This window comes from Drosophila elegans, unplaced genomic scaffold (assembly GCF_018152505.1).
Source record: "Drosophila elegans isolate 14027-0461.03 unplaced genomic scaffold, ASM1815250v1 contig_814, whole genome shotgun sequence".
NCBI classification, from domain to species: Eukaryota; Metazoa; Arthropoda; class Insecta; order Diptera; family Drosophilidae; genus Drosophila; species Drosophila elegans.
In genome coordinates, this window is record NW_024546167.1 from 20209147 (window position 1) to 20236128 (window position 26982).

The window sequence follows — 26982 nt, forward strand, 5'->3', positions numbered from 1 at the left end:
CATTATTCGGTTTAATCATTTCAACTTAAATTCATCTGATTCAAACGTTTACTCTCCTTTCTAAATTTCTACAAGTTTGTTTTGGTTTTTTATTTGCTTTATCTTTTAACCACCCTTGCCGTAGGTGAAGTGTTGCTGTGTTTGGGACTTTAGATAGTGGTAAAACCTATACTGATAGCGTCTGGGAAATTGATGTGAAGAGCGATAGATTAAATCGGTTTGATTGAGTGACGCAAATCAATAAAATTAAATTGCATTAGGCGCTCAATTTGCTTATTTAAAGTTGGATTTATTTAATGAAAGAGTTTTTGTTTTGAAGCAAGTTAATTTCTTAAATAATTTGCCACTGTTCTACTTTAACAACAGTATCTATACAGATCATTAGCACCCAGCACATGCAAAGTTGATGCCAAGGGATTGCCTTTTCGATACCAATGATGATGGCCACGCTTCGGGGGGGCGGACTGGACCGGAAGGAAGCGCCAGCTTAGCTGGTCATCGGTGGCCTCATCAGCAGGCGGTACGGTATATGTATCTGTATCTTTGTATCTTTTACTGTTTGTTGTTGTCTGCTGCAAATGTCGCTGTTTCCTATTGTTGTTGCGCTTGGCCTTTATTGCTGGCGTCATCGCGGCGATGTGGCAAACGGGTCCTGATGAAAACTGCGCCACCGACGACGCACACCAAAATTTGCATAACTGCTTGCCAGGCGAATGCAACAAATCGTACACAGAAAATAATAATTTTAAGCAATGTATTATTTAAATTTTATACTTTTTAATTACAGACAAACTCTTGCTGTCTCATTAGCAAGACAATAAGCTGAGATACAAAATTCGTTAGAACCCTAACCTTAAAAATTGTGGTTAGAGTTATGATGAAAATGTTTAATTAGATCACACCCTAAAACAAAGTGTTAAACGTTGTTTAGAATTTATTGCTTTAGAAATCGCTGAGATGTATTTAATTATACCTCGGACATTTTGTTGCAGTGTGATGTGGGTGGTGGGTGATGGAGGATGAGTGGGGTTTAGAAGTAGGTGGTGCGGTGGGTGGCAGCGGTTTTTGGCGCCTCACGCATGCATGCGTTGCATTCATCAACGGCAGATTGCCGTTCGCTCTCTTCACTCCGACAAACAAAACGGATGAGAACGAAACGATGCCAGAAAACCACAAAGCACAACGCAAAATGAAGGAATGAGGGACAAAACAGCAGAGAAATACTTTAAAACGACCCCGATAATACCCAAGCAGAAACTTCAATAAACATAAGAAAATTCTATTGTAAAAAATAACGAATTTAAATAATATTCTTTCAATTCTTTAGTCACTAAACCTCAACACACTTGGTCTAAATTTAAAAACAAACTAAGCAAACAGAAAACGTCAATATAAAGGAAAATCCCATTTGCAAGTATATATCGAATTTGAAGCATATCATATTCTTCAAAACTTGATTTAAAAAATGTAATACGAAACTTTGCTTTAATAGCTTTAAGTTTAATATGGAAACTAAAATTCTTTAATTAAGCCACTTACTTTATGTGTATATTTTATGAGTTTTATTATTTTGTTTGATATTTTTCACAGCAATATACCAGCGATTACAAGGTATTAAAAGTAGAGGAAGTAAGCTTTATGGCTAGCTACTTCCCCTTAACCAAAATATTCTTTCATTACGCTTTGGCCAACAAAACATTGTCGTCCAGTCAGAACTCCTTGAAGTTGGTGCTTGGCCTCCGCCATCCAAATGGTGGCCCTCATCCTCATCCTCATCCCGGCCAGAATCACTTCATCCGAGCGAAGCTGGCGAACGTGATGTTGTCGGGCATATAAATCAGATTTTTGCTCCGAAAAGCGCTGCCGGACGTTCCGTGATGAAAAGTCGCGACAAACAGCTTTCTGCCGTTGTTGTGCTCTGTCCATCCCGAATTTTCCCAGTCCCCCACACCCATCTCATCCCATCTTGCTGAAAAGCCACGAAGAATTGATGGCCACTTCAGAGACAATGACGTCCACGGCGAAAATGCGGAAGGCATGAGTTACACAGGGAAAATTAATTTTGAAAGCCCAATCGCAAGTTTGTTTAGTTTTAAACTTATATTGCTTCACATATTTAAGTAAAAATAAATAAGTATATGTAAGAAAATTTGGAGTAAAACTATTGTGAATTATTTTAATTTTAAAATAATATTTGCAAGATAGGAATAAATACTTTTGGATTAATATTACAAAATTTAAATTTTAAGAAAATGGATGTTTATAAACTACCGAAATTTATATTTTCAATTGAGCTGAAATGATCTTCTTCCTCAATTATTTTCCGCAATATGAAATCCATTGTTGGGCTATAAAACTTGTTTGCGATTTCTTATACTTCTTTCTTTTTAACTCTTATAACTTTTAATTTATTTACACACACTATAATTACAGCTGAAATGGTATTTAACATATTTTCTAGAATATGAAATTAAATTTAACTATGTTTATAAATATTCTGCAATTCCCAATAAATCTTTTGGCCAGCCTGCTACTATATTTTGTAAAACTTGAAAACCTATTACATTTATTCATAAAATTTAATATAATATATTTTGTGAAACATGAAATTATATTTAAATACATAAATAATCTGCAGTGCCACGAAAATTTTTTGGCTATAAAACTAATTGGTGATTTCTGAAACTTCTGTCTGCGGTTTTCACTCAGTGTAGTAAATTGCGTGTCCAGCTAAGCCTCCTCCCAACACCCCTCCGCTTTTTCCCCAAAAATACACCCCCCACCCACCCCCAGCTTCTCTTCTTCTTCGCTTGTTTGCCCAGCGAGGCGTTAAAATGTTTGTTTGCATTAATTTGCAGCAGACGACAACGGGCAATGATGATGACGATGATGATGATGATGATGGCTGAGGATCAGGATCCCCGGGTGCCGAAAAGCGGGAAGGCTGACAACGATGAGCTTACCAATTAGCGCTTTTTGGTCCACCCCCCCAATGCCATACCACCCACCGATGGGCGTGGCATGTGTCAAAAACTACGCCTCCGAAATGCCCGCGATGCGTTTGTGAGGAGAAAGTTTTCCGCCTTTTCCACTTCGCCATTTTTGGGTGAGAGGAGGATTTTTGAAAATAGTTTCGCCCGAGTGCCGGAAATTTGCAGACAGAATACTCCAACTCAAAACAATGCGAGCAAAGAATATTAATATTTACAGTAGACTTTCGTAATGAAGAGCTCTTAGAAAAGTTATTAATAGAGGGTAAGAAAGAACTTAAAAAATATTGCAGATTAAGAGGTTTTCCACTCAGTTGTTTAGTATAGAGAAAAGTTATTAAAGGAAGAATGTATGTACTAATCTTAATTGTTTATAGACTGCTCTTACAATTATTTCTTGTGAGCATTATTTAACCATTTTGGTTGTTGACTGGTTTTATAGAGAAAAAATTAAGAATGTGTTTTTTTTAGAGAAAATAAAGAAGAATAAGTTATTTATCCCAATCCTAATTGCCTGCTTTAATATTTTTGTGTTTTGAGTTAAGAAGAAGTTTATTTAGTTTATCTTTATAAATATTAAGTGGTGGTATCTATTATGAGAAAAAATTAATAAAAGAAAAATTATTTTTTAATCCTTGTCCTAATTTTATTGAATGTTTTAATATTGCTTTTGAGAACCCCTTTTAATCAAAATATTTGTCTTATCGAATCTGTACAGTACAGACACATGGAGTCTCACCTTTTCAGCTCCTAGGCAACTGAAAATTCCAGAGATTTTCACTTATGGGAGACGAATTTAAAGTCTTGTCCCCGAAAGTATGCCACACATTTTTGGGCAGTGGGGTGGTGGCAACTGGAACATAGAATATTGAAATATATGCGTGTGCACTTCAAACACTTCCGAAAATGTTAACCTGGCAAGTTTTGCCCTCTCTCCTCTGCTCTCCTCACTATTTACATACAAAATTTCCCAATTATGCAATCATTCAACTTGATTTGGCTTCCTTTTCTTGACTGATTTTCCAGGAGGAAAATTGCAGGAGAAGGGAAAAGTGTGCTCGAGCTGAAGCTGAAGCAGGCAAATTAATTGTTAACTTTAAGCAAACAACAAACGCAATCAAACGTGGAGCAGCAGGTTGAGCAAAAAAAAAGTAAATTGAAAGGGAAGAAAAACGGAAAGGGAAATAAAATTAAATGTTTCCCGAGGAACGACACAAAAGGCAAACAGTAAATGCGCAGAAATCGCAAAGGTTACCTTTTATATTTCTCCCGCCCAAAATCCCTTTCCCTACATATATTTTTTCTTCTCGATATTCCTGCCTTTGGCATCGCTTCACTGAAGTCGCAGATTGAAGCATAAAGTGCAGCTCTACAACCGAAAGCTCTGGGTTAATACTCTGAAAGATTTCCAACGAGCGAAATGAAAAGAAATGCCAACTAAAGAGATGGCATTACAAAATCTGAACAAAGGGGTCTTGCGTTTTGACTTGCGGGGATTGTCAGTTCATTAATGGTTATTTTGGCTGTGTTTACTACAACTATTGTTGGGACCTTAATAAGCAGGTTTTGAAATATGTTTCAGTGTAGAAACATGTCATAAGAACGGCTTAAAAAAATCATTTAAATGGATTCTTGTAGGCCATTTCTAAATTAAAGTATTTTAACATGAGTAAAAAGTCAATTTTATCGATCTTTTATATCTGCTCTCCTTCTTCCTTTCCAACTAAATTTCTAGATAATTTATTTTAATCTGCTACTGAAAGCATTGACTTTGTTGATATACAATGTCTATTCTGTCTTGAATATTTATAAGTTCCAAATGATATTTTTGGGATCAATTTGATTATACCAATTTATTATAAGTTTAATTTAATTTTCTTTAATTGAATTGTGTGTTTGCTGATATTTAATATACACAAAATGGCATGTTAAGTCCTCCTTCAAAATAAACTCATGCCATTTCCAAACATTATGTTTTCCAATTAAAGGGTGTTTCGCTTCATACACACCCGGTTCCACTTTAGAGTATTTAAACACGAACATTTGGGCAAACTTACCTTCGAACTTTTCATATGCAGCGAAGCTTAACTTTTCCGGTACATAAGATGAGCCGCGTCGCGAACCGCCAGCTCCCCCGGCCACGCCCCCAGCTCCAGCAGTGCCCCCTGCCACGCCCCCCGCAAATTCGGATGGCAAAGAAGCAGAATTTGGAGTAGCCAAGAGGGTTGTCTCATCGCCAGTTGGCAAAATCGGCGGATTGGAGCTATTATTGCCCGCCGAAGACTTCTCGACCGTGAAGCTGGCGACCTTCTTGAGCACATTGCTCGTCAAAAGGGGCGTGGTGGGCGTGCCGAAGCCGGGGGGCGGCGGTGGGAGTGGCAGCGGTGCCGTGTCATCCTCAACATTTTCAGTTGCTGCCGCCGCTGTTGCTGCTGCTGTTGCTGCTGCTGTTGCTGCAGAATTCGTTTGAGACTGCACAGGTGTTTGAGATGATTTAAACGAAATTATAACAGTTGATTGCGTTTCCAACGAAGAAGCTCCAGCTCCTGCTCCTGCCGAAAGTCCTGAAAATCCTGCAGCTCCTGCAAACGAACGAATGAATGACGAGGCAATGGCATTAGCTGGATAAATTTGTATAGAAATTCCCGCATTCGGTGCGTTGCGGTGCTTAAATAAGTGAAAAATTGAAGATAAATGTATTCCTGGCTGCGCATAAGTCACTTCCCATAATTATTGGTTAAATTCTACAATATTCGGCAAACATTTGCCAATCATTTATCATTTCTGTTGGTGGGTGCAGAAAACCCGCCGGAAAATATCAATAGAATCGTATTTAAAATGAATTCATGCAAACGATAAACTTATATTTTAGAGAATAAAAAAAAAATGGAACAAAATTGAATTTAAATTTTTATTAAACTGTTTCTTACCAATGAATTCTTTAAGATTATAAATCTTTTAGCAAACCGTTTTTAAATTTGTATGAAAGTACTCACATTTGTTGACATTGAAAAATAATATTTAAATATTTATAGGACTTATGGTTGCCAATGATATATTTAAATATATAGGGCTTTAAATAAATTATTTATAAATTTTAATTAAATTTAATTTCAAATTTTAAATATCTTAAATTATTTTAAAAATCCAATTTCTTGCTCGCTAATAAATCTTCACCTCTAGGATGCCCAAAGCAAAGTCATGTAAATTTTTAAATGATTTACATTCATTTAATCGAAATTCATGTTCGACAGGCCCGTAAAAAATTGTGCCTGCCGTCGCCCGCGAAAAATAAACATATAATTTTTCTAGTGCATTAAATTTTTCCCTGGATCCCTGATTTCGGGTAGTCTGGTAGTAAATTTTGATGGTCCCTCCACTCCGATTGAGTAGACCCCGTGGAGCGCTTATAGCAGCCCATCATCATTGACTGTGTGCCCAAGTGGTTTGGGCCCCGTTTTGCCCACTCTTCGATTTGGCGGATAACTCCCGCGTGCATCATTCTATATAACATGATTTAATTAAAATTTAAACTTTCGCTTTTTTTGCTGCTTCCCTGCGGAGCCTCAATGGGGAATCAACAAAGTCAGGAAAAAGGAAACTGAAGCTCAGCCCGAAGCGCCTGTTTCCGGCCAACATTTTGTAAACAATGAAGACGTGTTTGCAATTTTTAAGTTTTTACAAATGTTTTTTTTTTCGGTGGGGCAAAGTATGTACTTGGTGATATACCCCCAGCCAAAGGGCCGGAAAAAAGCAGCGAACCATGTTCGCTTTTGTTTATTTTTTGTTTATCGAGCTGAGCGAGTTGGGCGAACGCAATTAGGTGAATTTCTGGGGCAAGGGGGTTGATGCTGGGGGGCTCAGGGGGCAATTATATATTTAAAATATCATGTGGGGCGGGCGGGCAGAGAAATACGAGTCCTTGCATAAATGTGCCAATAATTACTTTCGGGTCCCTGCTTGTTTTTTGTACACTTTTCCCGCGCTTTTTTTCTGTGTTTAATAGCGCCGCTGATCGGATCAGTTTGGAAAACAAAGGAAAAGGGCAAATGGGAAGGCTTTTGCTACATGAGTTAATTAAAAAACTTTGCATTAAAATCCGAGGGCAACACCCTTTTTCTTGTGGTTTTCTATGGGGGTTTCCTAAGATAATTATAAATGAGGGAACTAAATATATATTTTAAGTAATTACTAAGTTTTGTGAATTGTATTGTAAAGGGTGGAAGAATACAGTTAAATAACAATAGTGAAATAAAAAAAAAATCTATTATTGAGGGGTGACGAGTATAAGTAAATAATAAAGTGATAAAGCTTATTTTCTTAAAGTTTTTAATAAGTTGTATTTTTCTTGTTACCTAAATTTGTAAAATAAATAATTCTGCAAAAAATCGAAAGGTGTTTTGAGTTTTCATTATGTGTTAAGGCATAGAATTTTTCAAGTATGTTTTTGGGCTCTCACCTTCTAAGAGGACGACGGGCACTTGAATTTTAAAAGAGTAAAAAAAAAACAACACTCAAACTACAGTTTGACAAGCACTTCTGACGGACCCGTGTTTACCTTCGAAATTGGCGCAATCCGCCCAAAAAAAAGGGACAGCTTTTAGACATGTCTCTTTTTTCGTTTTTTTTATGCCTGAAGGACCACTCTGTAGGACACACATATGGCTACAAGTGGGACACAACAAACAAGGCAAAAAACTGGTGGATTGGCATCTTGGACGAGTTGAAGCGAATTTTTTTTTTAAATTTCGCACAGGATTTCTAAATCAATATTTAAAACCTCTTCAGCTTACTACAGAAAGACATAAAAAGATTAATTGAATTTTGGTTCATTAATCAGTAATTACTTTATGCAAACTTTGTTTGCTAATTTAATTTTCGATTTTACTAAACGATGAAATCTATCGAATATATTTAAATTGCTTTAAACATTGTGCATATTTTATCAATAGTTCAAAATTACCTCTTTTGTTAAACACGGTTTTTATATGCCTGAATAGGTTGTACTTTTCAATTAAATTAATTAATGTCCTTGGGCAAAACGCCCACCCTAAATAAGAAGCTTTAATAATAGGTAAATAAAAAGCAATTAGTTTGACTTATTATTTACGCTTCATTAAACGATTTTTCGCAATTTAAATATTAAACAAATGTTTGTATTCATCATTACTAAATATAATGCGAACAATTTAATTAGGGAATATATTTATTTAAGAATTTTAGAATTTATTGACCATTCTATTAGACCATTAGACCCGCACTTGTATTTGACCAACTTTCTTATTTTCTTAATAAAAATTTTCTTTTTAAGGTATAGTTTTTAAATATTGCTGAATAATTTCAAATCTATTTTGATTGCCCTTTTAGGTATCTTTAAAATATATCCTCACCTGTTTCACTTGGAGTTGATGCTAGAACACCTGGCGGTGTTTGATTGACGGTGGCCGTGAATCGCGATGAAAGATTCTGTAGCTCGACCTTTTTGGCCTTTGAAACGTTGAAGAGTTCCCCGTTTCCCAGTGGCGAATCGACGCGAGGACCAGATCCTGCTGGGCTGTTTTCCATATTTCCCGGGGTCAAAGGTCCCGTGCCACTGCCCAAAACTTGGGCCAACTTCTTGCCCAATTGCAGGGCCATGAGTTCTTCGTCCGGCGAAGATTCCGCCGGGCTATTGGGTGCTACCAAAAGGTCGGTGTTGAGCAATATGGCCTGATCCGCCTCCTCGACTTCCTGAAGCTCATTGGCTATGCTGAGGTAGGTGACTTGAGTTAAGCTCAGGCAGGCCAATTTATCCGCTCGGCAGCGTTTCTGCAGCTCAAGAACCGCTTTGGCGGTATTCGGCGATAGCGTGTCCACCGAAGTCACACTTATTTCGCTCAGTGGACGATCACGTTTGGAATTTGCATCGGCTTTAGTCGCATGCAAATACTGCTTGGGTATGATCAGTTCGTCGACGGGATCTGTGAATAGGGAATCATTGCTTGAACAACTTGTGCACAAAGATTTCCGATCGTAGGCATAATGGCGATTGTTTTGATGGGTATGATTCTGCTGTTGATGATGATGCAAATGGAGATGATGATGTTGCCTCTGTCGCTGCTGCAGTTCCTGATTTCGATGCTGAGTTAGGGTATCATTGGATGCATAGCAGCAATCGTCGCTGCTGCAATTGTGATACTCTAGCGAATCGGTGTAATCCAAACTGACCACGTCGTCTTTTTATTTTCGGTTAGCAGATCAAAAAGTTAAGAATAAAAGGAGAGATAGACAGACAATCGAGATAGAGAAGGAGAAAGATTGTATTGGATAACAAAAAAGGAATGTAATTTAAACAAAACTAAGTTTAGCAACTACATGTGCGCATTTTTAATAAAAACATTATTTAAAAGAAATTAATTAATTAATTAGCTTACAAAATGACTTCTCGATTTAGTCTGAATAGATTTCACCAAAGTGCCGCAAAAGTGCGATGAGCTCGCTGTTAAAATATTTGGAATTAAATAAAACCGTCTGCCAACTGCGGCTCCGAATGATTTATATGCCATTAACCACGACTGCGATGGCTCATTCACAAAAATGCGACATGTGTAAGAAATAATAATTAAACAAAAGTAAATAAAAACAAGGCGCCACTGGAACTGGAAAGAGTTCCATAAAACAGAGAGAGGCAAACAAGAGAGAAATTTCTCAGAGAGAGCCGTCAAAACTGGAAAGCCGCTAATTATGAAAATCTATATGGAAAATGGTCAAATGGAAAGAAAAGCATGGACATAAAAAAAGGTGTGTGTTTGCTGGGGGACAAATGAAAATGAAAATGGAAAAGGTTCGAGAAAATCCCCCAAAAGGTAAACAAAGAAAATCGTACAAAACAGAACACAAAAACTGGTTTTGGTTATGAAGAAAAGAGATGGATGGGGGTTTCAACCAAAAAAAAAAAGCGTAGGCGTCAGTTGCCTTCTCTTTTTCAAAAAGTAAATTGTTTAATTTGTTGTCTATGGGCAATTAAGGCAAATTGAAAGCAAAACAAAAGCCGAACTGGAAAGATGAGCAACGATAACAAAGGTAAAGGTACTCCCCATTCCAGAGCAAAAAAAAACTAGAAAAAGAACACCAAATAAACACCTGTAGACTGTTGATTTTGTCATTTGAGAGGCACTTTTCATCAAGCCCAGTCACTTTTCACACTTTTCCATACACCGCACTTTCGTTTGCCCTTCAGTACTTTGTTTTTCTTTTGGATTTATCTGTTTTTCTCAAAGGTTTTACAATTTCAGCTTGGAACGATCTGCACGGGAGCGAGTTCAACGCGTTTCTAACAAACCAACTGGTTTGGAATGGAAGCCCACTGGAAAGTCAAAAGCCGCACAACAAAGCGAATGAGAGAAACGGGGAGCACTGGAGAGAAAGAGTGAACGTAAAGGGAGAGAGAGAACGCAAATTGGAGAACCGCCAGAGAAATATACGTATTTACTTCCATTTATATATATTTTTTTGTTGACGGTCTTAAGCTCGAGTTACATGGAACGAAAGCAGAGCAGAAACGTGAAAAAGATCATATGAGATATGATCGACATTAAAATTTCCTATATAAAATATATTTTAAAAAAATATAAGTCAGTTAACTGTAAAAAAGAAACCAACTGATTCATCTTTATTTCTAACAAACTATGAGAGATTGGAAATACCTTGTAAGACCTCCTAAGCACATTATTATCATTTTTTATTAAGAGAAGTGTTAAACTAATTAAACAAAACAACCCTGGAATATCTTTAAAAAAATGTATTCATTCAAAAAAAAAAAAAAAATAATAATAATAGGTATTCAGAAAACATGTTGAATAATTGTCATATTTTTTGTTAACTGTTTTTGCAAAATATTTTGCTTTTACAACACTCTTTTAGACAAACACCTCCACAAGCCTAGCATACCCATCATTTCGAATAATAATTTTACTCACTGGCAAGACAGCGACGTCGAAGGCAAAAATCGAAGATGTTTTTTTGACCGACACTGAGCTTACCCGCAACCACTGTAGCTGTTGCTGTTGCTTGAGTTGTTTCTGCAAAAAGCTGCTCAATGAACGCACAGTGGTCATCGTTGAGGACTTTTTCTACCCGCATTTTTCTGGGTTTCGGTTGGGGTTTCGGTGGAGGTTGCGGTGCAACGCGTCTTTTTCGAGGTTGTTTGGTGGTCGGGTTCATTTCGTTAGCTTGTTGTTCCCCTTTTGATAGAATTCCCAGTAATTCTTCATCGTCTTCGATAGCCTTTGTGCGTTGAATCGAAAGTTGGCAAAGTTGGCTTAAGCTGCAGCGATCCTCATTTTCAAATTGTACTTGCAGTGCCTTTTTTAATCGTGGTGGTTTTGCAGGCGCTTGACAAATAATACATTTATTTTGCATACTTTTGGACTGGTGCATTTAATATATCTACTATAATAATATTTTTTGGATGACTGAAGTGGCTATGTGATGCAAAACGTTTCGCTAAAAATATCATTTTCTGCATTTCTGTTTTTTGTCTGCATGAAAAAAGTTCCTAAGTGGCAAGTCATTTATTAATTTTTTAAGACCACGAACCTATTTTATACCGAGGGCTCATGGTTTTTACAGAACACTGTTCCTAAAGCATTTTTTTAAAATTTGTTTGATTTTCGAAAAATGTGTCCAAAAAATGACAATTCCGAAAAATGCTACTGCGGAAAACATTTTTTAAAAATTAGTATATTGTGTGTAAGAAAAACTTTGGAATAATAAAGTCTGGTTTAGTTTTAAATTAATTTTCTTTACACAATTTAAATTACTTGTAACATTGGACCTAAAATCGCTTTCATTTTTTATTAACTCGCTCAGTTTCCAATAAGTGCTCCCAAAAGTACGCAAAACCAATTTTGGCTTTAAATGTTTAGTATTCGGAATGCTTAATTATTGCAATGGCATAAACAAATTGTAAACAACATTAAGCAGTTGTTAAAACTACACACATAGACAGGCAAAAAAGGATGCTGGATGAGTGAGTTTACAACTTAACATGGAACTGTACAAGCAAAACTATTAAAACTAATTGCCATAAATATTAGCGGCCAGCCACGTGCCGTGCCAAAAAAAACTTTTCCACCATAATGTGGCCCGTCCATGGATGTGTGGGTGTTATTGTGTCGGTGTTGGTGGATATGCGTGGATGTGGGTGCTTAATTGAGCACGTTGCTTTAACTCCGCCAAAGGCTGCAGTTCCCAGCCCCCAAAAAAGAATACCTCCATAACCAAAACTGAAAATACCACCCATTTGGCCCAAAATTTTCCTCGCTTTACCATGGTTTTCCATCTGCTCTGGGGTATTTTGATATCGCTTGCTTAGTTTGTGTTTGTGTGTGTGTGTGTTCAGGGGAAGGGCGCCCCGATTTTGGGCTGTTCATCAAATTTTGCCCAACAGTCGTATTTATTCCATAAAAAAATTATTTCCATATAAATAAGCAGGGATTTAATTAATTTGAAATTGTCTTAAATAAACAAAAGGCAACTAAAGACAAGTGCATTTTCAGAGGTTTAATAGTGTATCTCAGCTCTCACTATTTTTTCTTTATTTTATTCATTTTGAACTGTTGTTTTATTGTTTTGTTAATTTTCTGCCGTAAAATGCAGTTGTTTGTCATAAACTTTATTAACCGAAATAAGCAATACTAAAGGTAAACATAATAATAAATAAATAAAACAATTTTCTTTTTAAACTTTAAGACACAATAAAAATTGTTTTTACCTTTCGATGCATAGAAGACTCTATCAACTTTTTCACTATATATAAGTTCTTGCTAATCATGATTGATAGTTGAAAAACTTGTGTCAAATCTGAAGTTAAAATGCTATGACTTTTTTTGTATATTTAAATATTTTTAAATATACAATTTTATATTCAAAAACAACTTAAGGCTTTCATAGGGTACACATTGCAGTCGAGCAAGGCCGATTGGCAGTGCCTTGTTTCTTGAGCCTGATGCGATTTGTAGGGAGTTTCCGGCCCCACTCCGCACCTCCTTCGGGCGCTTCTTTCTTGGCCCCATGAATTATGAATTTATGCATTGAAAAAGGCCCCAAAACTCAGCTGGTTGCGTGCGAGTGAATGAAATGGAAAATCACGCGGGGGTTTTTGGTGTGCGCTATGGCTATATCATCTCTCTTGGCTGAAAGGGAATTTTTGATATGGAGAGCTCCCTTTTGGAAACCCCCGGTATCCACATCCACCCATTTTTGCCTCGACGCGGCACGTTTAGGATTTTTCGTTGATTTGATTTTAGGCTTTGCTCCGCTGCAATGGCAAAAAGCTTCTTGCATTCGAGGGAGGGAGGAGGAGGTGGTTTAACATTGGGGCAGTGGGCATGATGGAGCATCTCTTTTCGCCTCTGAATTGCTTTTTGATATGCGCCTCAGCCTTGAACGCGTTTTTCGCATCTTTTTAAAAGCCCGCGTCAAAATAGAAGCCCCAAATAGAAAACTTGCTAACAAAAAATGCACGGGAAAACGATTGCCGAGTTATTTTGCCTCCAATTTGAATACATTATATAATCAAAGTGTGTTTAAAGTATGATGAAAATTTAATAAAGCTTGTAATTTACTATGACTAAACATGTATGCTTAAAAATTAAATATTTGTTTCGTATTTAAACACCTTGCATAAAGACAAAACAAGATTTTTGTTTAGAAGTTGTTTTATATATAAGTGCCGGAAAGTGGTAAAGTTAGATTTATCTAATTTCTTAGTTAAATATATATATATCATAAACAAAAAGCAAAGCTTGTATTAATTTTCTACATTCTTATCTCCAATTTTCTTTTGCCATAAACCCATTGCCAGAAATTAAAAACCTTGTTAAAAAAATTGAAAAGCAAATATAACAATCAGAAATTGTTCATATTAATATATTAAAACTATTTGCCAATAAGAGCATTAAAAGTTCAGTTTCGCTGGTAGATACCCTTTTCCCCTCTTCGAAATTTATATTTCCAGCTTTGAGTGATTTTTTTAACTTTTGTTTTTTTTTTTTTTTTTTTTTGGGTAGGACGAGACGCCTGCAGCTTTTGAACTCGACGCACTTTTCTTATGGCTGTTAATAGACAGTCGTGAGTTTTTGAAGTGGGTCTCTGGGCTTCCTTTGCCCAGTATTTTGGGTTCTGTTTTGTGTTTGTCGGGTTTTCCGTTTTTTCTGTTTTTTTTTGTTTATTTTTTCACTTTTCAGTTTCCCAGTTGCTGAGTTATGATGGCGAACGTGCCTTTGAGCTTCTGTTTTTGTTTTTGTGTGTGTGCATGGTGCTTGGCTTAATATTTTTAAAGGGGGCATCTTAAAGATTTCACATGAATAACTAAAATCTATAAATTTTTGATTTCACTTTGCCAAAAAAAACGATAGAGAGAAAAAAACAAGAGCACACTAAGTAAAAAATATTATTTGGCCAAGGCAAAATGCCAATAAGTTATAAGTTACAAGCAGCCGAAAAACTTGAGAGTTTTTGGCTTCGATGAGGGATGATATATAAGAAGGGGAAAATGGTTGAAGTGAAGGGTTTTTGCAGCAGACGAAGGTGCCACAACAACAACAACAATAACAAATATAACAACGTAAGGAGCTGAAAAATTGGCAAAAGTCAAGCTTCGTTGAAAAAGGGGAGAAAAATGAAGGGAGTACGGAGGAAAAGTGTAGAAAATTTCATAAAAAACTTCAATGAAAAGTTTATTTTTTGTTCGCTTTTTTGTTGTTGTAAAAGTTTGCCGAAAAATTCTTATTTAAACTCCGCTTAAATTGCAATAAAGTCGAGTTGAAGAGAGTTTGATGGACAGTCCGTTTCATTAATTTAAAAGTAATAGAACTACATAAGTTCTTTGTAAATTTCATTAATCAATTAACGTTGTGAAAACCAGACTTAGCACAATTTAATTATTAATTATTTTAAAAGTATTTTTTAGATACCAAATTTATATATATGGAAATATACATCAACATGTTTTAAATATAATTAATAAACTGATATCAATTAAAGGATCATTTAAATGCTGTGAGAAAATGTATTTGATAATAAAGACAATTGTGGAAAATGGCGATTGGAAACAATTATCCATTTAAATGTCAATTGTATCCAGACAGCAGTGACAAATTTAATTGCTGTCATATTGGGTTTCCTATTGGCAAAAAAAAGTGAGGCCAACGTGGTTGTTAACCACATGTCAATTGTTGTTAGTTGACAAGTGACCTTACAACTCCGAGGCGCACTGTAGTCTGAAGCTGAAGAGTTCTATATTAAAACAAAAGTCCGTTAACAAAAAGTAAAAAATAAAAGTAGAGAAAATCCACAGCAACAATAGAGGTAAAAAATAAAGTTGGCATATTGAAAAATGTAAGGAGAAAAAAGGGTGTTTTTTTTGTAAGACAGGAAAAAAGCTGACAAACTGAATTTGATGCACAACAACCATAACATCTAGAATTACAACAACAAATAAAGTAAAGTTCTCAACAAGGAATCAACAATATAAATAACAACAACAATTGAGTGCACAGAGAAATATTTCATTTTGATCTTATAAATATAACATTTCTTTGCCATTAAAAAACTTTGTTATATAATTGAAGAAATTGTTTATTTTATTATAGTTAAGTTTAATTTAAATAATTGTTTTTGAAAATTTATTATCCAAAATATTTACATTTTATAGATATATTTGTTTAAATATTTTAAATATTTTATTTGTTTAATTTTGGATTTTTTGAATCTAAATAAATAGTATTTAAGTTTTCAAATGTTTTTAGTGATTTATTACATTTAATAAAAACCACAAACATTTGTTATTAATTTCTGACCAATCGAAATATTTTTCTCTGTGCACTGTTATGGGAAACTTGGGAATTGACTTACGAAAATCTATTTGTTCTGCGCTGGCATCCAATTGTCCATGCTCCACTTCCGTTTCCGCTGCGGTCCAATCGCCGCTTCCGTCGCCCCCCAAATTGGCCTCTGAACTCGATCCCGTTTTCGGCGAGTGCAGGAATGCTTCGCGAATGCGTTTCTGTCCCATCAAACGGCTGAGGACGCGAACTCGGCTGTTTCGTCGCTCTGCCGGGGCTCCGCCCACACCGACCCCGGCCACGCCCACACCACCCCCGCCTATTCCCATCCGCACTAGACTGGCGCCACCTGGCGGTGACTTTTCATCGGTGCTCGCCGACCGATTTTGCGAATTCCCCATGTTGCTGCTGCCGTTGTTGTGGTTGTGCTGCAAAAGAAGTTTACAAAAATCAATTAAAAAACTTTTCAATCAGTCGCATTGTTTGCTTCGGGTTTTCAACAATTTTTTCGTTCATACATTTTTACCCCCGGCTTACTCTATGAATGCTGAGAGGAAAAATCAGAAGAGGCAAATATGTATATCTTTAAAATACGTTTATGTCGACTTTATAAATTATTTAACAATTCTTTCGCTTATAATGAAAGGATTTAAGAAACTAGAATTTGAGGGGAGTCCCTTGGAATAGTTAAAAAAATGTATCTTAAGTAATTAATGCGACCCTGAAATCAAAGATTTAAGAAACAGAATAATTTAAATAAAATCTGTTAAATTGTAAAAAGCGAATTTTAAATAAAATTGTGGCTTGCAATATTATATTATATATATTATGTATTACATTTTTCTAAAAGTCTATAGTTCAAAAGTGATTAATTTTGAGAGCATTTGAAATTCGATGAAACAAACAACTTATTTTATTCAATATTTTTTTCTTCTTTTTGAGAGGTAAAAACTTTTGTGTGCGAAAATGTTTCTGAAATATGAAATGAATTAGTTGCAATAGGTAGAGCAGAAGGGGTCGGAGATGGTTGACAAAAAGTTGCTTCTTTAGTTCTTTGATTTCTAAAGGCAAGTTCATTTTGATGAGGATGGTTGACTGTTGCTGTGTGTCAATAGTCGAGAGCCCGAGGCTATCGAAATTGCAGCTGCATCTGAATGAGAAATCATTGTTCCCCTTCATCTTCTCAGTTTAACCCCCTGAACTGCAAATTGAACTTTTACTTTTTAGCTAGTTTTGCCGAGCGATTTTCCAACCGATAATGATCATTAAAGAGAGATTTTGGTTTATCCGACAAATGGACGGGGGACAACCTTTGTTAGTCATCTGTCAGGTGGTTGGTTTGGGGAAAGTTTTACTGAAATCCATTTGCATTTGTGCAAAACTTTGCGATTTCAAGGTTTGCAAAATTCCTGTCAACAATTAAAAATGTAATGTTACGTGAAAAACTGTATTTGAATGAAAAGGACAAATTTTCCATTTACAAATTACAAAAATACGTATACGTAAATGGCACGACCTATTTTTTTTCATTATATGTTTACTTCTACCCTTATTGCTTATCTTTATTCCAAAAAATTATGGCGTTTCCACCCGAGATACTTTCTTATCTTTGACTGAACCGAAACACTTTTGTTGACTTTTGTAGACTATCTTACACCCGATTATATCACCTTGATATTGGGGCTATCTAACAATCAAGTTCAATGACTTAATATTTCGCACTCCTATACAAATTATCAACTTTTGTTAATTACAGAGAGAGAAAATTTCAAGGGCGGAATTGAGGTAGACAAAATATTCGGAGAACTCACGGCTCTCTCATAAATCACAATAAAAACAAATTAGAAAATTTTTTATTAGTCGGGGCTATAGCAGCCACCTTGTTTTTATTAGGCCTCGAAAAATGGTGGACTAATTGAAATACTCGACGAGGAAGGGGAGAGGTGTTTAAAATTAATTGGCGGCAATAAATTGCTTGCTGTTGTCCGCCCACGTGACTCATTTTCAGTTTCTTATGCCCTATTTGTTGTCCTTTCCGCTTTAGAATAATGAACAGCGAGAGGAAAAGCATTTTAACACCTTTTTTATGGCATTTTTATTTAATATCGTTATATATATTCTTTGAGCAATTTTTGAAAGAAACCAAATTTTAAATTAAGTATTTAATATTTGTATTATATATAATTGTGTTTTTTGTTCTTGTTTTGTTTGTTTTTTTGCCATTATTTTAACAAACCTATTAAACATAAAAAATAAACACAAAAAACAAAAAAAATTAGACTTATAAAGAAAACAATAATATTATTTTTATAATTGACAAAATAAAAAGTTTTTAGAGTGATTTGTTTCCAAAAATCTTTTTATTAAACAGCTTAGCTTTATAATTTAAAAAATAAATTTGAATTACCCCTAACATTTTTTAACTTTCAAATAAGTTATGACTTATTATTATCATTTTCTTTAACAAGTAAGTTAGGGTATTTGGAAGAGTTTATTCTACCTTTTCCCAGCTCTTAAATGCTTGTTGTCCTTCACACAAATAAGTTTTCAATTATAAAGAAAATAAAAACTTGAAATGTAAGGAGAGGACGAGTGGTTGTGGGGTGGTGAAAAGAGGCCTTTGCAAAGGAAAGCGCGTGAAACACATTTTCCTAATTGTGTCAAAAGCGCAATTTTGTGCAATTTGTGTGAAATGAAAGCGAAAGTAAAGCCCACAAAAATACATTTGTAGTTATATATATACATACATGTACGTATAAACGTAAGGCAAAAGCTTACGCATCTAAAACTCACACCCACTAGTTGAAAAGGGAGCGCACTACCAGTGATTTTCCCTCTCTTTTTTCCGGTGCAATTTGTTGGACAAATCTGCTTTCCTTTCTTTCTTTTTTCTTTTTGGGGCGCGGCAACTTAAATTTCTCTCTTTCACTCGTTCTTTTTCCTTATATTTATTTTGATTGTGTTGCTGAGTTTTTTTTTTGTGCTAACGCGTCAGGTTCGTGAGGTTTTCTATTTCCGCATTTGGGTTTCACTTGGAATTTCGCTGATTAGTTTTGGGATCTGACAATATCCGTTTCCGCCAAGCATTTCTGCATTTTCTTTGGCTCATGGCCAGCGCACACACAATAAACTATTAAGTTCACTATTTAATTGCAAATTGCAGGAGAAGCTGAAAATGCAACTGCAGCTGTCAGATGAAGTGTCACAACAAATCGTCCGCCGAAGAGAAAACCGAGCGGAAATCAGCTGACTCACGGTCCTAGGACAACAAAAACGCTGGCAAAACACGAAGCAACAGCGGGAAAAATCGATGGCATACTGACTGTGGAAGCTCCGGCGAAAGCCGAGAACCTGTCTCTGTCTCCCCGAGAGAGAAAAGTCGGCGAGAGTACCGGAGAACTCTGAACCTGATAACAGCTGAGCGTCTGTGTTATGGGTTTGTTTATTACTTTTCGGGTTTTGGCAAGGGTTGTTGGCTTTGCCGACTATAAAATACCCTGCGCTAATACCAAGCGCTAAGGCTGCAAGTTTGTTTCAAATTTAAATATTAATATTATCATTAGCAGAAAAACTATCATGAACCTAATGTAACCAATAATAACCTTAAACAAATTAAAAGGCCTTAAGAACTAATTTAAAATATTTATAAAAAAAGAGGTAAGTCCATATAAAACAACATTTTTCAATTCATGGAAATTTTTGATTCTGTCATTAAATTGTTTTCAAAGATTTGTAGTCAAGATTAAAATAAACTTAGCGTTTAAAAAATTCAACTGTAATTAAAATACTTTAGTTCTGTACCTGAGGCTTTTAGTAATTGGTGCTACACACAATGGCAAAATCTATACCCCAAAGTATCTACATATATAGATTTAAGATCAGTGCCAGTCACTCTCCATTAAAGATTTCGGTATCCTTTAATTGTAGCTCACATTCCGGTCAGGCAATTCGGATTGGACGGCTCATTAGCATCGCCGGGATTTGGGGACTTAATTTTGGGGCTACGATATCGGGGCACTCGCCATGAGTCATTGTCCATTGTCCAGCACAATCAACCGACAACACACACGGATATACGGTATAACAGTGGAGCCCCACAAACACAAACACCAACTCGACGATGCGACGACTGGTCCCCGGGCAATCGCAATTGTGATTTTATGAGCTTTTCCGGACAAGCTTCAGTGGGGGGCTTTGAGCATCGATAGCCCGGCTTCTGTTGCTGCGGTTTATCCGCGGTCTACACTGAGAAAAAAATGTACAAAATAAATATATATATTTGTTCATGACGTACAAATGATTTATCGTTGTTCTGTTCAATATTTTCAAACACATTCTAGATAAACCTTTTTTAAGAGAATCTTACTTTAAAAAATTTAATTTGACCACTAAACACTAAAGCTTTAAAACAAATTATTGCTTTTTAAGCAGTATGAAAAATAAGTATTTAAAAAAATAATAATTCATTTCATTAGTAAAATTAACTTAAATTTATACATTTTTTTGCTCTATATAATTTTTTTAAATAACAGGTTTTCTAGATATAAAACAAAACATGTCATTAGTTTAAGTTGACATGTATTAATAAGCCAAGTACATATAAATTGTTTGCATTTAGTTTTAATAAAACATCATAGATAAAAACATTTACTAAAAACTTGCTTCAATTTTTGTCAGTGTTGTAATGCTTATCAAGCCCACCTCTCTCATTTCTCTTCTGTCATTCTCTTTTCAACCTTTGGGCAGTGCGAATAAACGGACTTTGCATACATAAAAATACAATTCTATTTACTCATTTATAAATGCGACAATAAAATGTTTAGCTCGGCTTGAATGAATCATTAAGGAGGGGAATTTAAGCGATGAGGAGTTCCCATTGCGCAAACGATGATGTAACGATTCGAATGGTACGTATTTTGTGATTTTTTCTTGTTGCTTTTGGTGTTGGTCAGCTTTATTGTGATATTCTTATGTTTGCACAATGGATATATGTACATATAGTAGAAAAATGTAAAAATAGCCTGTTATCGCTGGTAAAAGTCAATAGGGATTTACTCTATGAGCTCTGTGTCAGATATAAGTAAGAAAGAACCCAACATTTATTTCATTTTAGCACATTTCCCATTTTCAAACAATTAGTTGTAAAACAATAATTTTATTAGCAATTCGTATTTATAATTGACTAAAATTCTTTCTCTTCGCTAATGTTTTTTTATGGTATTTTGTTCTTTTGTCGAGGCGTTATTTTATTGCAATTTTTCGCACATTTCTCGTTTGTTTTTGTGGGTCATGACCATGTGTGTGAATTGAGTGATTGTTGTTGCTACAGTAGCTGCACAGAAAAAAGTTAGTTTTTTATAATTTTTTTGTTTTTTTTTCATAATGTATAATTTTGTTGTGTGTTAAATTAAAAAACATATGTTAACAGTATCAATATAGAATCTGAAAGCATAAACAAATATTGTAATTGAATTTAGGGCTTGCAATATTAAAAGAAATTAAGAAAAAGGGAAAGTTGGGAAACATGATTGACTATTTGAAAAGATAGTAAAGTATAGTTTAGTACATAGTATATAGAGTGTGTGATTTTAATATTCATGAATGTTAAAATACAAAACATATGCATACAGTATCAAAATGTAATATTGTAAAGTAAATAAGGAAGAAGATATGTCAAGAGAGATATGATTGACTTTTCAAAAAGATTCCAGATATGGAAATATCTATTAAGCCCAGCTTTCTTTTTTCAGTGTACTTTGTATCGCAGTTATAGCTGCTGCTGCTCAGCTGATAAGCCGTTTATTGCTTGCCCGGCACTCTGATAAGAAACGGACTTACTGACTGATGGACAAATGGAGAAGTGGACAGAATGACAACTGGACAACTGGACATACGTTGCTGGGGATCACGTTCTCGCAATCGGATTAGATTTATGCATTTCGTAACTCATTAGCCGACTTTAGATGCGATTTGCTCCACTAACGAAGGCAGGAGCGCAACTGCGGCAAAGCCTTTTTAATTAGCTCATGAAAGATTTCCCAATTTAATTGGACTTAATGCATGCTGGGGAATGGGAAATGCTGGGAAAAGGGAAATGGCGAATGGGAAATGGGAAATGGGCCACGCAAAGTTCGCTACTCGAAATGCTGCAACTTGGATCTGGGGTTTTGGGACTTTGGCTTGGATTTAATTAATTTTACACGACATTTTCGGTGTGTGCAGAGGCCCTGGGAATGCATTTTGACACATTGTTTGACAAATTGCCAGACGCTGGGGACACACAGATCCACTCGCACACACCCAGCCAAGCCAACAAAAGATACACCCCGACGGATGCGGAAAAAGTCGGCGAAGACAGGAGTTGCAGGTAACAGAATCATCAAAGCTAAACTTGAAGGCAACTTGTGCCGTTGACGCACAAGTTTAATGCCAAAAGGCAAGACAAAACCCGCCAGCGAAGCGTTCCACAAAATGTTAATAGTCAGGGGTAGCCGACAAAGGGGGGCGTTTTGTATAATATATTCCAAAAAGGTTTTAATGTTGTATGAACAAAAAAAAGAAAAGATTTTTGAGTTTTTTAAACAAAATTAGTTGCATAACTTTACTTGCTTTTTTCATTTTAAAATATTCAAAGATATAAAAACCATTTCTGATTTTTTTATTTAATTTTTATTATTATCCTAAACTACTTTCCAGTAAGTTTAGTAAAATCCCAGAAATACCTAAAAGCAACTGAGACCTTCCCTGATTGATTCTCAATTTTGATAAAGTTCATAAAAATATTGTCCAAAACTTGAGTTTTTGTATGCCAAAATAAAAAAATTTAAGGTTGCGCGAACAAGATAACATAATATCAAAATAGCCATTCTAAAACCAACTCTTGTGATAAAATAGTAATTTCACTTTGAACTGCCATAAAAACCGACAAGCAAAGACTTTCTAACACCTACTCTTGGTATAGCACAGTAATACCACAAAAAATTAAAAAAAAAAGTGAATTTGATAAAAAATGTAAACTTTAAGTATGCCTCGACTGAAAAATACTCCGTAATTTGTTTGTTCAAAAAAGTTTTTTTTCTAGAACCTTTACAAAATTGGTTAAAGTGTTGGTCATACGTGATCAATTAAATTCATTATAATATTGAATCTCGCATTTTGGAGTATTAGCACTAGATTTAAGAAATTAAATTTAACATAGTAGGTATTTTCAAGAGTATCTTTTCATTATATACTCTCTCTACAATGGGTATTCAAAAATGTCTTATCAACGCTAGCGAAGGCTCTTTTAGAGTCAGCAAATAAATCTATAGTCAGTTCATTGGAAACATTCGACTCTAGCAGCTCTAAACTCTTAAAATGGCACATTTTTTATATGCCTTCGTTGCATTCATTCTGTATGGAGTGGTCAGATCCCAGGATTCGTGTTCAGTATGCGTGGTGAAGGATGCCCCAACTCAGTGTGGGGCTTTTGTTCATTCTGCACTTTTTCCCCTCTACGATCACAATCACAAGGTGCGGCAACAACTAAAAATGCAAGCTGATGTAATTCAGGAAAACCAGAAGAAATTGGAAAATTTAAATATAGTTCCAAAGGACTTTCTGGCGATTCTAAACCAGATAAAGGAACAGCAGGATCGCCATACCACATTCTTTCAGAACTTCGAAAATCGAATGATTCAGCAGGCAGAAGCGGACAAAGGTTTTGAAATCGATTTATTTTACATACAGAACACATTATCCAAAATCATGGAAAAACATAAACCAACGTTCCAGCGGATCGGTTCTAGGAAATTTTACATCGGCAATCACATCGCTTTACGTTGGACGTCTGCAAAAACCTACTGTCGTCATATAGGAGGCTATCTAGCATCCATACAAAGTGAAAAGGCACTGGCTGATCTTACGGCGAAACTCATTGGTAAAGGTTGGTTCTGGCTGGGCACAAATGATCGGGAAAAAGAGGGCCAATTTGTATCTGGTGCCACCGGCTTGCCAGCTAAATTTTTAAAGTGGGATAACAATGCACCGAAAAACATTACTGGCAATGAAGACTGCGTCCTGTTGGAAAAGGGGCTAATGAGACCCATTACTTGTAATAGTGTTGGAAGTTTTATTTGTGAGCAAGAAAAAATTTAAAAGTTTAAATTGATACACAATTTATACCTTCAAAATATTGTTATATTATATATTATATATATTAAAGAATAAACAATAAAGAATAAATAAACAAAAATTAACAGTAAACAACCGTTATGCATTTCAGCTTGAATATTTAGTACTGCAATATTGAAATTAAGAAGAGATAATTTTATATTAGCCATCATTATTTTCAGCTTTTGTTTTTATCTAACAATGCTTAATATCATGCTCAGACTTTTAAAAGAATTGTAGGTAAAACAAATACAGTCTTAAATTTCATTTTTTTTGTAATTTCTTTTAAAGTAACTACACTGTTTTACAATACTCATTTTTAAACTTATAGTTTTTTCAAAACTAATACCTTTCTTGTGCGCCACTGTCACACATACGCAGCTGCAGTGGTCACAACAATGTTGCTCTAACTGCGCTTTCTGGCAGTGCGCAAAATGACGCCGCAACAGGGCGTATGAGCAACGTCTGGGCCAAGCACAAATAGCAACAATGGTAACAACAATCATCATCTGGCCAAAGCATACAATACGCTCCAGGGGCAGCTAAAACGTCCACCCCCCTTTTGCAACCCCTGTTGCCCAGTTTTAAATCCCCTTCGATGCTATGACAAAGTCAGTTATGGTCAATAAAAAGCAATGCGACAATGAGAAAACGCCAGCGATTGGGATATTGCTGTCAAGCGAGCACACTGAGAACAATTACATTTTAAATTCATTAGGTAAGCATTGTGAATGTAACATGTTTTGGTTGAGCAGGTAAAATATAATTAAGTTGTTATTTTTATGTTCCTTGTTTGTTACAAAATAAAATAAACTACCAAATTTTACTATAAGTTATTGGGATAAACAACAAAAGGTAAATCTTAATTTTAAATTAATTAAAATGTCAACAATTAAACATGTGTAAAAACAAATATGTGAAAACTATAAATGGGTAAAGCCTAAAATGAACAAAAAAACCTTTTAGCTTAATTTGTTGACCTATTTTTTTTTCACTGTTGCGATTTTTGGGTGGCAGCTTCGGCTCACGGACAGCAGATGGCGCCCGAGTGCACCGGCGGCGTTCCTCTAGAGATGATAACGTGAAATTGCACGGAATTGGCTGAAAAGGGGGTCAAAAACGTGGGCGGCAGAGCAAAATGGCCGGCGGATTGAGAGCCTAATGAAAAGCGTGTTTTGCGTACAGCCGGTATTAGCAGGAAAGTTAGAGAGAAGGAAAATTGGAGCACGTCAGAGAATCGTAGTCGAAATCAAATGCTCAACAGAGTTACAATTACAATCACAATTAGGATTATTTTGGAATAAATAACTTTACACTAATTTTACAAACTGCCTGCATCATTATTTTTAGACTTTGAAATATATTTTTAATTATTTGTGGAACAACGGCTTAAAGTTAGATTTTAACTAATTTAATGAAGTATTAGTAAAAACGTAACTACGGTAAGCAATTAACTCGTTTTCAATCCTGCTAGTTTTGAAATCAAAGAACACGCCCATTTAAACAATACCAGTTGCCCCCAATCACAGCAAGCCCAAGGATACACGAATTCTGGGGGCGTGGCCGCTGGCTGTCCGGCGATTCGTTAAAAATCGTTAAAGCAAACGTTGAGTGCGGAACGAAATTGACTTTCAAAACTGAAATTGCATGTGCCCCCAAAAAATCAGCTGAAATGCAACCGCAATTTTCGCCATAGACCACTTTTGGGGCCCTCCAAAAATCAACGCAAAAGTTTGACCAAAAAAAAAATATGTCCGTGTTGCGATGAAATGAAAATTATTTTAAATTATAGTCTTCTGCCACCTTTTCCACACTGCACCGCAACCACATGTTAGTCCAAAAATGCCAGAGACAGGTCACCAAAATGCATCCTGGTTGAAGCGAAAACACATTTTGGATATTTTGTAGATACAAGGGTGTCTAAATTTTATTTGGTTTGAGTTAATTTTATTTGTGGAAAGGCAAACAATCGTTACATATTGAAAATTGGATAAAACTTTAAAAGAAATCCAACCTTATGATATTGGAAATTTATTCTGTTAAACATTTAACTACAAAGTTTGATAGCTTTGTTATCCAACGACCTACAGCTGCGGTCAAAATAATAAAGGTTTGACAAGGTATCATAGTACCTACTAATAAATAAAATTAGATTTAACAAGCTTTAGATGTTGTTTTACTTTTCCAAAGAAAATAAAATATGTTTATAATTCCTTAAAATTCACTTTTCGATTTAACGTAGCACATATATTTAGAACAATTTAAGTAAACAAAATAAAATCTGTTTATTCACTTTTCAATATAACTTAGCAAATATTTATATAATCTACACTTTTTTTATGATTAAAAGCTGCTGTATATTTTGTATTAAATCTAAATTACCTATTCCAAAAGATAAAACTTCTAACATGTTTAGAAATTCCTTAAAACTTAAAATTCTTGTTTTTGAGGTACCTACCTCTACTAATTTTTCATGAATCGCCTGCAATGACGCTTCACCGACACAGGGAGGCAAACACACCCAATACCCACACCCCGCATACTCACACACACCCACTTGGGGGGAAAAAGAGACAGACAGATAGGGAACATTCGCATCGGACACCGTTTGCAGTGCTGCAACTTTAATTGCTTTGGTGGTTTGTGCCAAATTAGATTCTGCGGTTTTGTCGCGTCGCCATTCCGGTAATCGAGGGTGTACTGTACAAGAGGGGGTGGGGCTGAAGGGGTGGTGTCTTGGTCATGGCCTTTTCCCCAAACTCCATAGAACTGAAGCCAAAAGCTGACGCTGACGCCCATCAATTAAACTTGTCAATGAGAAACAGCAACAGCAGGAACAGCAGAAATAGCGACAAGAACCCGGGGAATAGAAACCAATGGTTAAGGCAGAGTTTACAGAGGGTTAAAGAAGGGTTATATAAGTGAGCTAAAAACCCACCATCGACTAAAAGTTAACTACATTTCACCCGCTTCACTGGCATTCAAATTAGATTGCTGTTCAAGACATGAATACA

General features: G+C 35.6%; 2 protein-coding genes across 11 annotated transcripts in view; one reads left to right on the plus strand and one right to left on the minus strand.

Moving 5' to 3' along the window:
* The window catches only part of LOC108134731 (protein cappuccino), a 41970-nt gene that overhangs the window by 10284 nt on the left and 4704 nt on the right, over nt 1-26982 (minus strand). Inside the window, exons 1-5 of one of the 10 annotated variants that reach the window (XM_041710438.1) lie at nt 18611-19121; nt 15888-16245; nt 10949-11362; nt 8381-8950; nt 5048-5572 (exon numbers count right to left, since the gene is read on the minus strand). In XM_041710438.1, the coding sequence (XP_041566372.1) occupies nt 5048-5572; nt 8381-8950; nt 10949-11362; nt 15888-16218 (1840 nt within the window). In that variant the 5' untranslated portion in view covers nt 16219-16245; nt 18611-19121. Of the gene's footprint in view, nt 1-5047; nt 5573-8380; nt 9206-10948; nt 11510-11567; nt 11651-15887; nt 16246-18564; nt 19122-26982 lie in introns of those variants that run through there. The other 9 variants (XM_041710439.1, XM_041710440.1, XM_041710437.1 and 6 more) reach the window with 9 other exon arrangements.
* LOC108134732 lies at nt 19582-20058 on the plus strand. Its single transcript, XM_017255146.2, has 2 exons — nt 19582-19671; nt 19745-20058. The coding sequence occupies exons 1-2, from the start codon at nt 19650-19652 to the stop codon at nt 20023-20025; spliced, it is 303 nt and encodes a 100-aa protein (XP_017110635.1). The 5' UTR covers nt 19582-19649; the 3' UTR covers nt 20026-20058.

Bases quoted from the DNA above. Each gene is read 5' to 3' on its own strand.
- LOC108134732 (XM_017255146.2), top strand. From the start codon at position 19,650: ATGGCAAAATCTATACCCCAAA. The intron at 19,672-19,744 runs GTATCTACATAT...CTTTAATTGTAG, and splicing joins GGCAAAATCTATACCCCAAA to CTCACATTCCGGTCAGGCAA.